Source organism: Ictalurus furcatus, chromosome 25 (genome assembly GCF_023375685.1).
Source record: "Ictalurus furcatus strain D&B chromosome 25, Billie_1.0, whole genome shotgun sequence".
NCBI classification, from domain to species: domain Eukaryota; kingdom Metazoa; phylum Chordata; class Actinopteri; order Siluriformes; family Ictaluridae; genus Ictalurus; species Ictalurus furcatus.
Window position 1 is genome coordinate 9,700,881 of NC_071279.1, and position 15,617 is coordinate 9,716,497.

The 15,617-nt window shown below is 41.3% G+C and overlaps 1 protein-coding gene across 4 annotated transcripts in view; it reads right to left on the bottom strand.

The window, feature by feature from the left end:
- trappc8 (trafficking protein particle complex subunit 8) overlaps positions 1-15,617 on the bottom strand; it is a 33,777-nt gene extending 18,160 nt beyond the window's left edge. For 2 of the 4 annotated variants that reach the window (XM_053614019.1, XM_053614018.1), the window contains exons 1-9: positions 15,258-15,616; positions 8,007-8,201; positions 4,632-4,715; positions 3,250-3,339; positions 2,892-3,066; positions 2,612-2,765; positions 649-727; positions 290-546; positions 53-168 (exon numbers count right to left, since the gene is read on the bottom strand). In XM_053614019.1, coding sequence (XP_053469994.1) covers positions 53-168; positions 290-546; positions 649-727; positions 2,612-2,765; positions 2,892-3,066; positions 3,250-3,339; positions 4,632-4,715; positions 8,007-8,201; positions 15,258-15,414 — 1,307 coding nt within the window. In that variant the 5' untranslated portion in view covers positions 15,415-15,616. Of the gene's footprint in view, positions 1-52; positions 169-289; positions 547-648; positions 728-2,611; positions 2,766-2,891; positions 3,067-3,249; positions 3,340-4,631; positions 4,716-8,006; positions 8,202-15,257 lie in introns of all 4 variants that reach the window. The other 2 variants (XM_053614021.1, XM_053614020.1) reach the window with 2 other exon arrangements.

Here is a 15,617-nt window from a genome sequence, read left to right on the forward strand (position 1 = left end):
TCAGATGGGCATTTCTTAAAAACAAGCGAATGCATAATATCTGCACACTCACAGCAGTCCTGTAGTATTTTTTAGTTCAGCGATGCTCTTCTCTGGAACCTTGCCACCCCCAAACCACTTCTTTGTAGCTGAGAACAGAGACCTACTTAACCCTTTCCTTGACACCAACTACAGTGTGTGTGAGAGAGAGAGAGAGAGAGAGAGAGAGAGAGAGAGAGAGAGAGAGAGGGTTAATGAATGAAAATTGTTGCTTTTGTTGGTATGTGTGCATGTGTATAAGAGAGAACACCTGGTCATTGAGCTGGCGGATGTTTTTCTCGATGTGTGGCAACAGTCCTCTGAAGGTGAACTCCTGGATGAACTGGCGGATGCGGTCATGGTCGTTGAGGGTTAGGCAGGCACCATGAGCCTGTGATGTTGTGGGGGTCTGTTTCTGTGACCTCGACAGATCCAGGTCCACACTGTTCACAGCCTCGCGAAGGTTGGAAGGATAACCTGGGTCAGTTGTCTGGTCCAGTTTCAATGGATGGGTGTTGCTGAGTGCATCTGTAAAGGTGAGGAGAACATCAAAAGAATATTAAAGAAACATTTTCTCAATTAAAAATGGGTTTTAAAAAAAAACCACAATGGTGTTCCATGCTAAATCACCTGAAGTGTCAAGTCCATCCACTTCAGAGTTAATGTTGTTCTCCCCAACATTATTCACCACAACTTCTTCGTATTGCTCCTGTATCATTTACACACAGGACGACTTAAACATACACAAAAAGCTGTAGCAAGCAAGTCTGAAACTGGGTTAGAGGAAAATTCCAGCAAAACTAATTTCATCCTAATCTCTGGTTACCGATGACAGGAATTTACCTGTATTTACGACAGAACACCAGATTACTCGAAACACTTTTGAGGGACGTCTAAGAGCAGTTGTTGAGGCGGTCAATAAACATTTATGGGAAACCCTAGTTACCCATAGTTAGTTCTATGAACCCTGGATAACCCTGAATTACCTGGATACCTTCTCCAACAATGCCACAAAGTGAAGTACGATGCACTGAACCACAGTTACATACATAACTAGCTTACTATAACACCACTCCTCACCACCAGGGGCAGTGAGAATCGTATGGATAACAGGATCAAGAGGAACCCAATAAATCTCAGGAGTCATGGGAATGGTGTTCAGACATGGTGCCGCGTTCACCGCAGTAGGAGGGTGAAATTAGCCATGTAGAAACTGGAGAATGTGTACAGTAATGCCAAAGTAGCAGCAGCACAGACTTTGGGAAAAAAGCATGCCTCAATGAATTGCACAATAGGAAGACAGTGTGCTCAAAGTGGCAAAATATTGTAGGGACTGGGTGGTGATGTCCATCACCCAGTAAGCCTGTCTGTGGTTAAGCAAAGGAGCCCTTACATTTACTGCATTTGTCAGACACCCTTATCTAGAGTGACTTCTCATTTAAACAACTGAGCAGTTGAGGGTTAAGGGTCTTGCTCAATGGCCCAGCAGTGGCAGCTTGGTACTGCTGGGATTTAATCTCATGACCTCCTTCTCAGTAGACCAATATCTTAACCACTGTGCTACCACAGCCCTGGACATGCAGTCTAAATAGTACCATAGAATGATAGAAGATCAACTGTTCACAAAACTTGGTTATATGACCTTAAGGTAAAATCCCAGGTCAACCCCAGTCTCATCTGGCCACGAACACATGCAAAGCAAGCTCATGGAGCAGCTTATATGGGCATACACAGCCCATATAATAGGAGCGCGTAATCAGGAGTGGTTCCTGGACTGCTAGATCGCAGTACTCCATCTGCACAACATCTCAGTGGGCCTAACTCACAGGCACAGGTCATCTGGCTGGGGGTGCTAAATCTTTCCATCGTTTCGGGAGAGCGGATCTGCTTGGGCGGGAAGCTACCAGGCTATTACAAACACAAGTGAGTGTAGCAGTGAGAACCAAACATGCTGGTTCAATTTTCTGTTGTTTAACATGTCACAACAGAAAAGAAGAAAGGGAAAAATAGCAGTATAAAAGCAGCAGTTATTGTAAATACTGCAGCATATGGCATCACTACTTTGCTGGAATGTTGATTCTGACTGCTCTGTAGAAAGCTTAGAAATTATCCAGTCAAAAGTATTGTTAAAGTAAGCTCTAACTCTGTAGAAATCAGACTTTGTGGTGGCAACACGGGTGGATTGGATTGCGCATGGATACCACAAACCCTTAGAGAAAGGATGAGTAACTAGAATTCCTTTTTACCGTATTCCTATGGTTGGATTATATAACAGTGCATCTATGGTAGGAGTTTCTCTCATGTCTATCCCTAGACCTTTTATGATTGTGAACTTCGAAATGTGTCCCATTTGTTGTAAAAGTGTGCTTATGGAGTTCAGCAACCCTTAGACTTCCACTAAAAGTGAGCTGAATGTAAACAGGTTTCCAGTTATTTTTCTCAGTAAAGGGCAAAATGTTGATGACATTCTTGTTTGTAGCAATTCACCAAATGCTACTGATGTGGTAGATACAATTTATGTTGAAAAGCACTGGAATATTCCTTTAAGCCTAAGGAATGCGTGTCAATGTCAAAAGGTTGCTGGTGGACTCACAGAGCTGTAGATGTGGTTCTTCTGTAAATACTGACTCCAGGGATCTGGCATTTGCTCATCTGGCCCAGCAGCACCAGTTCCAGAGTTGATCTTCAACAGGTAACAGCACTGAGTACCGTACCTCTGCTTCATGTCCTCATATATGGAGTCTGCCCTGTGCAGGAGATGTTTAAGCTCATTAAAGTAAGGAATAACATTCGGAAATACCACACAGGGTGGTGAGATACGGCCTGATGTGAAATGGATTATTTTTGTGTAGACAGGTGCGTGAGAGCCAAACCTTTTTTCGTCCCCATCACTGATGTCGTGAAGCAGGACGTAGTATTTGAGGGTGTTGGGGATAAACCATTTGGGGTAGGTGTACTCTCCACTGTGCTGGATCCTGTGCTGCTCATGAGAGAGCTTCTGAAACTGCTCGGTGGGCACGGTTTCATGAGACGATACCACCAACATACCTACACGTGCTGGAGTGAAGGAACAGACACACACACTCAAGGAATGGGAGCGAGCCAAAGCAAGAAAGAGCAGGGAAGATTAAAAAAAAAAGTGATGGATGGCGTGAGAAAAAGCAAGCCAACGGAAAAGAAAACAGGTCAGAGATATATAGAGAGTGAGACAGAGAAACTAATAAAGGATACAGGCCACATAGTGGTTGAGGAACTCGTGATCCGACGCAGGCATGGACTGTAGAAAACTCTCTCTGTATGCTTCAAACCATGGCGTTGTTGCTAAAACACACACAGACACAATCTTAATGTTTTTTTGCATAACAGAGCAGAAGTGAAGCCTCCTGCACGGGTGAACAGTGGACACAGGAGGAGAGAATATCATTAATGAAAGAGGAACAAGATCACAGATTTCAGTTATTTTGAGGAAGGAGAAAGAAACCAGAGGACATAATGAGCTTTATAAATACAACAGACCTGTATCTGTAGATTTAAATTCAAACTTAACTAGAAAATGTCAATCAAAATAATAATAATAATAATAATAATAATAATAATAAAAAACAAATGAGAGTTGCATATCTGCTGAATAATGAGACTGACTTGCTGGACTGATTAAATGAGCTCTGCTATGCCTCAAAGAGGTCTGAATCAGTTGGCATGGTTTTCTGCAAAAATTTATGCAAAGCTCACTGACAAAAATTGAGTTCGGAGTACTCGAACAAGACGAGAGGAGCAAGATAATGGTGAAGAAAATGAATAAATGAATAATAATCAAGATAACAGACAAGTGATTGTAGCAAAGTCAATTACAGAAACAGAGCAATAATCATTTCACCGGGGGGGGGGGGGGGGGGGGGGGAGCAATTACATAGAAGAACATGTGATCACATTTTGAACACATCTGATTCGCTCCCTGTAAATATCTAAAAATTCCTCCGATGCACCCTATTAAACGTCAGCATATGGCTTTTCCTGGTTTGTAAAAATGGACAGTAGAATTGATACATTCCTACCAGGACAAAGAGAGAGCGGTCAGATGTGTTCTGTCTGTGATTTAAAAAACAAAAAAGTCTCAAAGACAGAAGCAGGATCTAAAGCACCGAGACATCTAGAAAGAGAAAGGGCTAGGGAACAGAGGCGGGTTTGAGAGCGAGTGAAATGACTCATGGGTTCAAGGCTTTGCAAATCGATTTTCCTCCCATCTAAAGTGAGCTAGTACACAACCTGAAAATCTGTGCGGCTTTCACAATGGCCAAAAATCTGACCGTGTCATCAATTGAGACTATTAAAGCTGTTTCGCAATATTTGCCCTCTATTTAATAAACACATTACGGTTTCACCCACACAATGAGTCATTTGCCTCTGTATATTTACAATACATATTAAGGTCGCCACCAACACCTTGAGACGAGGTGAGAAGAGATAGAACTAGGAGAAAAAAAAAGCAAAAAAAAAAAAAGCAGAGTTAGCTACAGATTTGCTACAGGAAGAAAGGGGAAGAGATGAGGAGTGGGTGATTAAAGCTAAATTCAACTCCCCCTTTTCTCCCCGGAGCAGACTGTAGCAAGTACCTGTATAGTATTTGGAGGAGCTGAGCTGGTTGAGCGTTTCTCTCCAGTCAGAGTACCAGGGAACGCTAGCTTTGACCGAGCGGTCTAGGAGGGGGAGAAAGGGTCAGAGAGCCAGAGGGTTGAGTTAGATAAAACTGAAACACACACCGATTTAAAACAGCCAGTTCAGAATAAAAAGGTTTTTAGGCATACAGGTTATTTGGTGTGTTTTAACTATTAAAGTCCAGGTGACTATCACCTGTCCAAGAAGCAACGGGGAATGACAAAATCACTAGTGTGGACAACTGGTGCTTTTATTTGTTGTTTCTCCTCAGCAGAGGAGTATGCAGAACAATGAGAATAGAACAAAAAGCTCTCATTGACATTTAGAAATGGTTTTGCCCCCCCAATTTGGTATCTCTCTCTATAGCTCTAATTTGATTGTTTATCAGGCAGACAGCCACTATAATAATTTTTTTTTTTACTCGTGTCTTCAGTGATAAAACTCTCACATGCGGACAGCGATAAAATGACCACAGGACGAGTGAGTTTCCGTTGGCTTGTATTTTATACGATTTCGGATGTTTGTAGATGTTCACGCGGTCAGTTCCTTAAATATCTGATGATACGTGCTGATAAATTAATAACTGGAAATGATTTGCAGTTTGAATATAAACAATTAAATCATTTACAGTATAAACTGAGCAGCTTTTAACATTATATATATTAAAGAAACTGGCAACAATACAACATTATTTATAGAACACTGAAAGATATTGTGTGTACAGTATGTCAATATTAAGTAACGCTTTATACCTGTAGCTGCAAGTATAATGGCTCCTTTAATCAGCCTGCAGGAGCTAGCTTTACATTAGGGATTGACATAATTGGTTTTACAGATAGTTTCCCCCGATATTTAAGCATGTTTCCATAATCGGTTATCTGTTTTGTAATATCGGATCCGCCAATAAATGGCGCCATCTTGTGGGTGTTTTGAGAACTGAGTGCAGGACCGCCATTGCAGCGCTGTATCTGAGGAGAGATGAGTCAACAACTGTGTGCACAGGTAAAGTATACTTGCTTTGCTTTAATTAATAAACTTTATTTAATAGAACACCCATTATTGCACAAATTAGATGCGCTACATAAATGTCTGATATGCGGTTTAAGCTGCTTGGTGCTAAGAAATTGAGACAAACTCAGTCACATAATCTGTTTACCTCATCAAAGCTTTTAACACTTTAGTAACAGTGAACTTTATTATGTATTTTTTGCACTCTTTCAGACCTCTCTATTTATTGGTGCTAGGCTTGCTGTGATAGTCGGTGTTGGTGTTGCACACCGATTACATCACTTGCCTACCACGGCACCGTCCTCACTGTCGTTTCACTTTTTATAGTAATAGAAATCATTTAGTTCAATGAAGTCGAGAGTGAGGCGAGCTGACTGACAACACGATGGTGGAAAATTTGGTTTCAAAAGTTCTGTCTAATATAAGCAAGTTTGTCACTGTACTGTTTTGTTGCTGTGTTTTTTATTAAGAACGATAACGAACCCACCATTCAAGCAACTGCTGCTGATTCGAAAGCGAAAGTAAAACGTGTACAGCCGCACAGGTATTCACAAGCGATTTAAAAGCGAGGGGGAAAAGAGGGAAATTTCTCAAATGAACAGTGTTTAATATTTGGGGGAGGGTCACTGATGTGCAAGAATAAATACAGCAAGTAGAAGCAGTCAAATATCTTTTTCATTCCAGTGTGAGGGACACCCACACAGCAAGTCACAGACACGCATGTGTATCTGGACAGAACTAAAATTATCGGCCGACCTTGGAGTTTGGTGAGAAAACAGTGGGTAATTACGCCTGTAATTACTCCATGAAGACATGGTTTGCTGAGGTTGGAGTGGAAGAACTCGAGTGTCCTGCACAGAGCCCTGACCTCAACCCCACCTTTGGGATGAACTGGAACACCGACTTCACCCCAGACCTCCTCACCCTACATCAGTCCCTGATTTCACTAATGCTCCTGTATCTGAATGAACACAAATCCCCACAGCCACACCCCAAAATCTAGTGGAAAGCCTTCCCAGAAGAGAGGATCTTATTATAACAGTAAAGGAGGAATAAACCTAGAATCGGATGTTCAACAATCACATGAGTGTTACAGCCAGGTGTCCACAATGTTTTGGCGATGTAGCTTATACGAAGCTGTGCTGCTACGCCTGTCCCTACCTGTCCCACTGAAAAGGCTATGACTGAAATGAACTACCACAGTGTACTTGCTTGCACATGGATGCTAATTTCCATATACATGAACTCACTGACATCCACGACTATGAGCTCACGGAGTAACTCTAATGGACTCGAATACTTTGTGACGAGCTTCCCATCTATTAATCAGGATCCCGTTAATAAGTGAAGTGGAGGTCCGTTGGGGGACTGGAGAATGCGGAGGCTGAAATGTGTAGGGAGGAATGAAGTTTTGGGGACACGCCACAGCAGGTGTCATTATCGTCACACACATTATGGCTTAACACAGAAATATCAGCACATAGTTAGTCCACATACACACGCCAGATTTTTTTTTTAAAGAACTACAAGACAGCAGCAGTCTCTTCTCTTGTCTTTGTTTCCTCATTTCCTTCTGTTTCTCCATCTCTCCTTAGACAGCTGTCTTTCTTTTTGTCTGTTTCACACCACCATTTGTTCAGACACCCTCCACTTTCTCCATTTCCTCCTTGTTCTCTCTCTTCCTCTTACATACCCCATTTCCCCTTCCTTGTCACTCTCTAGTTTGCTTTCCTACACTATCCTCTTCGCTCTTTCCCTGTTTCTCTCCCTCTATGTATCTATCTATTGCCATCTTTTTTACTGTCTTTAATTCCATCTCTCCCTTTTCTCTCCCCATCTCTCTCACTCTCTATTCCCAGCTTTACCTTGTTTATCTCTTCCTCTATATGTCTTTCCCTTAATCTACCCCTCAATCACAATCTCTTTTCCTGGCTCTAATTCCATCTTTCCATCCATCACCATCTTGTTCCCTGTTTATAACCATTTTCTCCACATCTCTCATTTCTCTCACCATCTCTCTCCCTCACGTCCCATCTTTTCCCCTGTCTCTCTCTTCCTCGTTCCTTCCCCATCTCCTTCTTCCCTGTCTACCCTTCTCTATCCCCACCTCTTTCAATGTCCCACTCTCACATCTCTCTTCACATCTTTCCCTGCCTCTCCAGCTCTCCCTCTCTACCCATTTCTCTCTTCCACTCTTTTACGGTCTCCCCTGGTCCACCCTTTCCTTGTTTCCCACATCTCTGCCTCACATCTGGTTGCCTGTCTCTTTCTCCTCATCCTTCCCTCGTTTCTCTCTCGCCACTCTTTCTCTCAGAGTGACTCACCGCTGATGTTGAGGTCGTAGTCTCCAGCAGTGATGACATTAGCAGCGAGTCCTTCGGGAGGCTGACAGGCTGACACGGACTGGCTCAGGAGTCCATGCAGCTCGGTGGGGTGTGCTGGCCGAGTGTTCACTCCGGTCACGCTGATCCTCAGCCCCTTCACCACCACGATCTGGTTATTGGGGTCACGCAGGTGACCTGCAGGATGATGATACCGTAGAACAGTGAGATTTCTCTATTATTAATGAAGTGACAAATAGATGAGACTTTGTGTTCGATAATAGTAAACACTCATCACAGGGGGGGAAAATATATATACAATTATGTTTACCATGACAAACTGAACACCTGAACAGGGCAAAATGTATCTTTAGGCCAATAGCACACAGACACACAAAGAGCAGTGAACCACATCACAGATACTCTAGTGTAAGAAGGTTGTTGTCAGCATAGCTTCTAAATGAAGACTGAAGTGCGCTTTCTATTCATTCAACTGTCCAAAACATTTCTAAATAAATCTAAATGTAATTACATTCAACACACACACTTCAAGTGATCAGATTTGAAAGAAGCACTGCTGTTCATTAGAGTCTCAAGGCAAATTCATTTATGAAGTGTTTTTCGAACAAACAAAATCTCCTCCAAAAGTATTGGAACAACAAGGCCAATCATTTTTGTTTTTACTTTACACTCGACATTTTCGTGAGCAGAAGCATAAGAACAAACAGTCTTAAAGTAAAGAACACTTAAAATTTGGTTGCATATCCCTTGCTTGCAATAACTGCAGCAAACCAGTGACCCACTGACAACATCGACTGGTGCATTGTCCTTTTGTGATGCTTTTCCTGGTGTGTACTGCAGCTTCTTTCAGTTGTTTGTTCAGGGAGTGTCTCCCTTCAGTCTCCTCTTCAGGAGGTGAAATGCTGCTCAACTGAGTTAAAGTCTGATGATTCACTTGGCCAATCTAAAACCTTCACCTTTTTCACCCTCATAAAGTCCTTAGTCGTGTTGGGAGTGTGTTTTGGGTCATTGTCTTGCTGCATGATGAAATTCCTTCCAATTAGATTGGATGCACTTCTCTGTAAACTGGCAGCCAGATTGTTTCTGTGGACTTCTGAATTCATTCTGCTGCTCCCATCATGATTTATATCAATGAGATTTCCAGAAGCAGCCATACAAGCCCGAGCTATGACAGTACCTCTTGAATGTTTTGGATCATGAGCAGATCCTTTGACACTTTGGCCTTTCAATCATTTTGGTAGAAATTAATCTTGGTTCCAGAACATTTGTGGCTCATCTCTGTATTTCTTTGTCAATTCCAATCCGGTCTTCCTTGGCCGACCTGCTCCATGTCTGGTTGTTCATACACAAGTGTGTTTTTCCTTTTTCAGAACATTAAAAATTGTTGTATTGGCTATGCCAACTGTTTGTGCAATGCCTCTGGTTGATTTTCCCTCTTTACTCAGCTTCAAAATGGCTTGCTTTTCAGACAGATCTCTGGTCTTCATGTTTGTTTATCCTTAAACATATAAACAAATGCAGTCTTCACAGGCAAAAGACACAGCAGACATTCAGGGCTATTAATTGTTGAAATTGAAAGAAAAAAAAAACAAACAAACAATTTAACAGGGAACACCTGGGTAACAAGAAACACTCATCAGTCACATGTTGCAATATTTTTGATTACTTGAATAATGGGTGGGTTCAAAAAAAGGTGCCATGTTCCAAGTTGTTTGACACGTCTAGACGTAAATATTCATATTTCGATCTCAAACCCAATTGTCCTCAGTGTATAGCAAAAACAAAGGAATAAGCCTTGCCTTTCTATACTTTGGAGGGGACTATAGATTTGATAAATTTCCAGAAAAACAGTGTTGCATTGAAAAATACAACTGTAAAGAATGTGTTTGATATATTTATCATCATAAATGTTTTTTTAATTTTCAAATACATTTTACAGTTATTAAAATATACATACATACATACATACATACATATACATATTTATTTCACATCAATTCAACTGGATGCAGTGTCTGTACTTGGTACTTGAAAAATACACAAAGAAAGAAAGAAGTTAAAGAAAGCAAGAATCTTCTGGAAAGAAAGAAATTGTAATGCTACAAAGACATCCTATACAATCGTCATATTGCCTAGTCCTATTTTACAGTAACAATACTCACACCAGAATAAAATGGTCTTATGTCATATTTTAAGTGAGCTGCATTAGTTTTACTGAGAGATAGGATATGTTCTGTCACTCCAGTATCAGAGTCCATTCGGGTTGGGTTAGACAAAACGTCAGTTACACCACTTAGACGTGTCATGATCAGTATGAATTCCAAGTCACATGTAGGCTGATTTGAAGTTTACTCCTTAATCTAGTGGAAGATGAACATGAGACAAGGATCTGAAGCAACAAATGTAAAGTATTATGGGCCAAATTCTGCCAACAGGTTGGCGTGCCAACCACCCAACCATCCCGTGTGGTGTGAACAGTACACGTTGGTGTGGTCAATGTGGCGTCAATGATTTATTCACACTCGGGTTGACACTTCCAGCATCGTAATGCAGCATGTCACAGAGCACGCATCATAACAGAATGGGGATGGCGAGATTATATTGCTCCACTGGCCTGCACAATCTCCGGATTTTACCCTTATGGAGCTCCTCTGTGATGGAGGGGGAACCGGCTGCTCACAGCAAGTACAGTTTCTAACGATGCTACAGTGAGCTCTGGTAAAAACCATTCCTGCATTATCCATGCCCAGTTCAATTCATGCTGTTTGGAAGCAGAAGGAAAAGCAACACTAGGTTTGTGCGATATTGATGTCTCCCTAAACCAGGAAATTCATTACATCATAGAGTTTACATGCACTCAGAGCAGAAAACTCTTGTGCATGAGTGAGACACAAGACCATCACACCCATATGTGCTTGCTAAACATCTTAGTCCAGATTTAGTCTCCCTCTGCTGTTATAATAACCTCCTCTCTTCTGGGAAGGCTTTCCACTAGATTTTGGAGCATGGCTGTGGGGATTTGTGTTCATTCAACTACAGGAGCATTAATGAGGTCAGGCATTGATGTAGGGTGAGGAGGTCTGGGATCTAGTCGGTGTTCCAGTTCATCATAAAGGTGTTCAGTAGGGTTGAGTTCAGGGCTCTGTGCAGGACACTCAAGTTCTTCTACTACAATCTTCTCAAATCATGTCCTCATGGAGCTCACTTTGTGCACAGGAGCATTGTCATGCTGGAACAGGTTTGAGCCTCTTAGTTCCAGTGAAGGGAAATTGTAACGCTACAGCATACAGAGACATCCTATACAAATGTGAGCTTCCAATGTTGTGGCAAAGGTTTGGGGAAGAACCACATATAGGAGTGATGGTCACGTGTCCAAGGTGTCCATATACTGTATGTTCAGGGTATGGTCAGTATTTCTTTAATAGTTACAAGCTCGGTCTGGAAACAGCTGATTAGTACCAGGGAACTTTTTACAGTGTTGTTTAAATGCAGCATCAGTGAATCCCAAGTATGCTTTGTCGTATAAAAAAAAACAAAAAAAACACCTGCATTATGTTCATTAATCTGCTTCAAGAAACGGATTCCTAATTTGAATTTATTAAGGATTAAACCTCAGGCCTCCACACATACACATACAATTTCAATTGTTAAGGCAACGATTAGACATTTGATGATACTACAGAACCTACTATGATACGATATGATTTCATTTAGTAACCTCCAATCAATACATGATAAACTTTGTTCAGAATCTGGGGCAGGCCTAGCATTAATTCATGAAAGATGATGACAGAATATTTTAAGTATCAGAATTATGGGCAAATGACCTTGCTAGCCTTTTAACATTTCAGTAATAAATGGATAATGTACAATAATAAGTAATAATAAAAAAGTGGACAAATGTATAATTATAAAGCAGCAAAAAAGTAGATACATGTATAATGAGTAATAAATAAGTAGATAAATGCTCCACTGTTTAATTTCCGTCATGTTATATGTTCCATGTGTTGGGTGTATGGTACTTTTTTTGAAGCTGTTCCTATTCTGATCCAGATGTTTGCACAGATGCAATGATGGTTCACATGATGTATCAGAGAGATGAGCACAAGGATGTGTTCTGACGTAATGTTTTGGGGAGTTACCCTAGCTTTTGTTACAGTTTCGATAGTGCTGGTGTTGCTCAATTAAATAAATAGTGAACTGAATGCGCAAGATGCATAAATGAGGTTTATTGAATTATTTATTTATTAAATTAGATGTCTGTCATCCAGATGTCACTCTCAAACACTCCACACCTGTAGCTTCTCACTAGCAATAAATACAGGACATTGGTAAACTGAAATCTGGGATGAGCCCCTGTTAATGATGAAACCAAATATGAATAAATTACATTACAACCCATGAGCAGATATGGTGTGAATAGGATGGGCACCGTTTCTTATTTTTAGAAAACTTGCCAGAACGTTTCACAATGCGGTAGAGACTCGAGTGCGCAACAAGGGACACAACAACAACAAAAGAAGTACTTTCACGCAGCAAGATGCTAAATATGACACTCGCAGAACAAAGAGCACATTCATAACTGTAACATGAGACGATGTATGATGCATTTTTACAAAGTTCATTCATTCAGCCATGGTAACTCTGCTCAGGGTCGTACTGGGTTAAATTCAGCCCTATTCGGATGGGATTAGTTTATCAGGGGGATGTCTATGTAATTATATATATTATATAATTTTATACACGACTCCTAAATATAAATAAGATAAATATAAACAAGATAAATCTTGCACCTGGAGAGCAATAAAATATAATTTCTAGCAGGCTGTATTTTCTACAAGCCCAAATGTTTGTGTCACGTTGTCATATGATCACGCTCCATCCATGCGGTCAAAGAGACACTGGAGTAGATAAGACATGCTTATCTCACTTTGAGGCCAACCAGCAACATTTTTAAAAATACAATAAAACAATAACGGCAAAGTATACAAGAAGCACTCAATATTGTGATTAAGGTGTTTACATGAGTCACTTTTAGAATATTCCTTTCATGTTCCCATTTTATATGTTATAGAACATGGATCGATTAACGGCGCACATCATTACGTCCCCACGCCACGCCGTCCCCTCCAGAATTTCACGTATCGACATACAGTTTGTCTTCGTTATGGCACCGTATACAGTTTTAGGTGTTTCAGTTTTAATTTTACAAAAGCTTCGAGTGCAGTTAATTATTTGTCATGCTGTACGTGCAAATAGACGACTGCTTGAAGCCGTGGGCTGCGTCCCAAACCGCGTACTTACCTACTATATAGTAGCTGAAATACATGTATTACTCCAATTATATAGTATGCAAGTACGCGGTTTCGGACGCAGCAGTGCTCTCTTGTTTGCCGTCAAACGGTTGAGCACTGCTGTGTGCGTACGTGTCCTGTCGCACAATGCGGTGAAAACTTCAACATGTTAATAGTGTGATTAAGGTGTTTACATGTCTGTAACGCACGTCGATAATGTGACTAAAACAGGAATACTCCACATGTCTTAATTCCATTTGTGTTTACTTCGAGTATGACTTTAACCGGATTAAGGTAATCAATAATCTCTGTTTACATGCTAGTTTCTTAATCAGAGTATTGTCTTAATCAGGTTAATGTTGTTGTCCATGTGAACATACTGATTGTCAGCTCATCGACAACTACATTCGAAACTGTATTCCAATGCAATGTTTTGGTGAAAGAGAACAAAATTAACCATGAATACATTACTGAGTTTTATCTAACAATACACAATCTATAGCTAACATCAGTAACACGGACACATGATAACAACAAGAATTTGTAGTCTGTATTACAGCAAATTAGTCAAAAATAAGGACTTAAAGACTTTCTATTTGTAGAAGAGAAAGCCAACAACTACTGTTATCCTTCGCTACGTTAGCTGGTCTGGCCAGTACAAAAACACTTCCCTTCATAATCAAACAGGTACTGCTCAATGAAGAATTTCTATCATTAATCAAGTTTAGAACGTGTTGTAAGTGAACAATTTGTCTGCAAGTCACTGTACATCATCTAAACCAGTGGTTCTTAAACTTTTTCAGCGTGAGGCCCTCTTTGTGTAGGGTGCATCCCTTTTGACGTTTTTTGTATTAACTTTTAATTTCTGTATTAACTTTCTCAGATAACAGACTACGTCCTCCATCTAAAAACTTTTCCATTTTTAATAGTCTTAGGTTTTATCAGCGTGTCGCTAACAATACTGTACACTAGTATATCAACAGATATACTCTGTTTGGTGTGTGTCTTAGTGTGCTCTGTATAATTGATTTCATTTATTAATATGTCTCATTTTCATGTACATCATAGTGTAAACTTTCACAATCCCATCTTACATAGAGGTACAATTTATTAAAAAAAAAAAAAACAAAGTTGTACAATTTCTATACGGCACCCAGGTTGAGAACCACTAATCAGAACGCATTTGTGGCAGATGTAGAAGAGACTGGGTCAACTCCATAGCGTTCCACTATGCCAGCGGAAGTAACCATACACTGCTTCGAGTCATAACAGAAGTTGCGTGACGTCATGTGAAAAGGGTCTATTGCTGTGGGTGTAGTGCTAGGGCTCACATTTCATTTAAAACAAAACACGTCCGGGTTTAGGCCACGCCCATTTCTTGTTTAAATTCGGATAGAGATACTGGTATGAATTCACACACAGATACAGTCACTGATTTACTCATCTGTTTATATTAGGTAAAGACGCTGTAGCCAGCCTATTAGCTAGCTTAGCCGTTCTAACATGGCTAGCTAACATGGCTAATATTCGGGCTGATTAAAGTCCTGAAAAAGAAACCGAAATTAAAGAAGTTAGTTAAGGATATCGGATATCGCTCGGCTCCTCGGGTAACCGGCAAAACCGATCATGTGTCTCAGACTGAGGGCCGCTCAGGACTAGGCTGTGTCCCAAACCGAGTAGTACACATCATCCCGGCCTCCCACTCAGCGCGCTAGAAGCAGGCTCGCTCCTGTACACTGACACACTAGATAGTCCAGCAGTGAGCGGTTACGGACAAACAGTAGCCCTCTCTCCGGTTCCTGTCACCTGCCCGAGTGAGCACAGCGCTAACGCTAGCCAAGTGTGCTTACACGGACAACAAACAAATAAACAAACAAACAAAATCCTGCTGATGCTATGTGTGTCTGCAAAAGCACTAGGAGGTAACGTTAGCTCGTACCTTCCGAGGTCAGTCGGCAGAAAGGCCGCAGCAGCTCGGGGAAACTCAGGCTGTTTTTGCGGCTCAGTCTCTCGGCGTCGTCACTGCACAGCACCGCCACCATAGGCACGAACGAGTCCTGGATGAACTCCTGCACGGACTGGGCACACCGAGCCATGGCAAGACCCGAGCGCGGACTCTGTTCTCTGCCTTTAATCGAAGTAAACCAACTGCTTCCGAGTTTAAAAACAACTCCCCTACTGACAGCCCACCGCGGCGGCCATGTTGTATCCTAACAGTCAGTCGCCTCCTAATCAATTTAACTCCCATCGGGCACTGCGGCTCTCAGGCGACAAGCAGAGGACGGGCCGCATTCCAAAT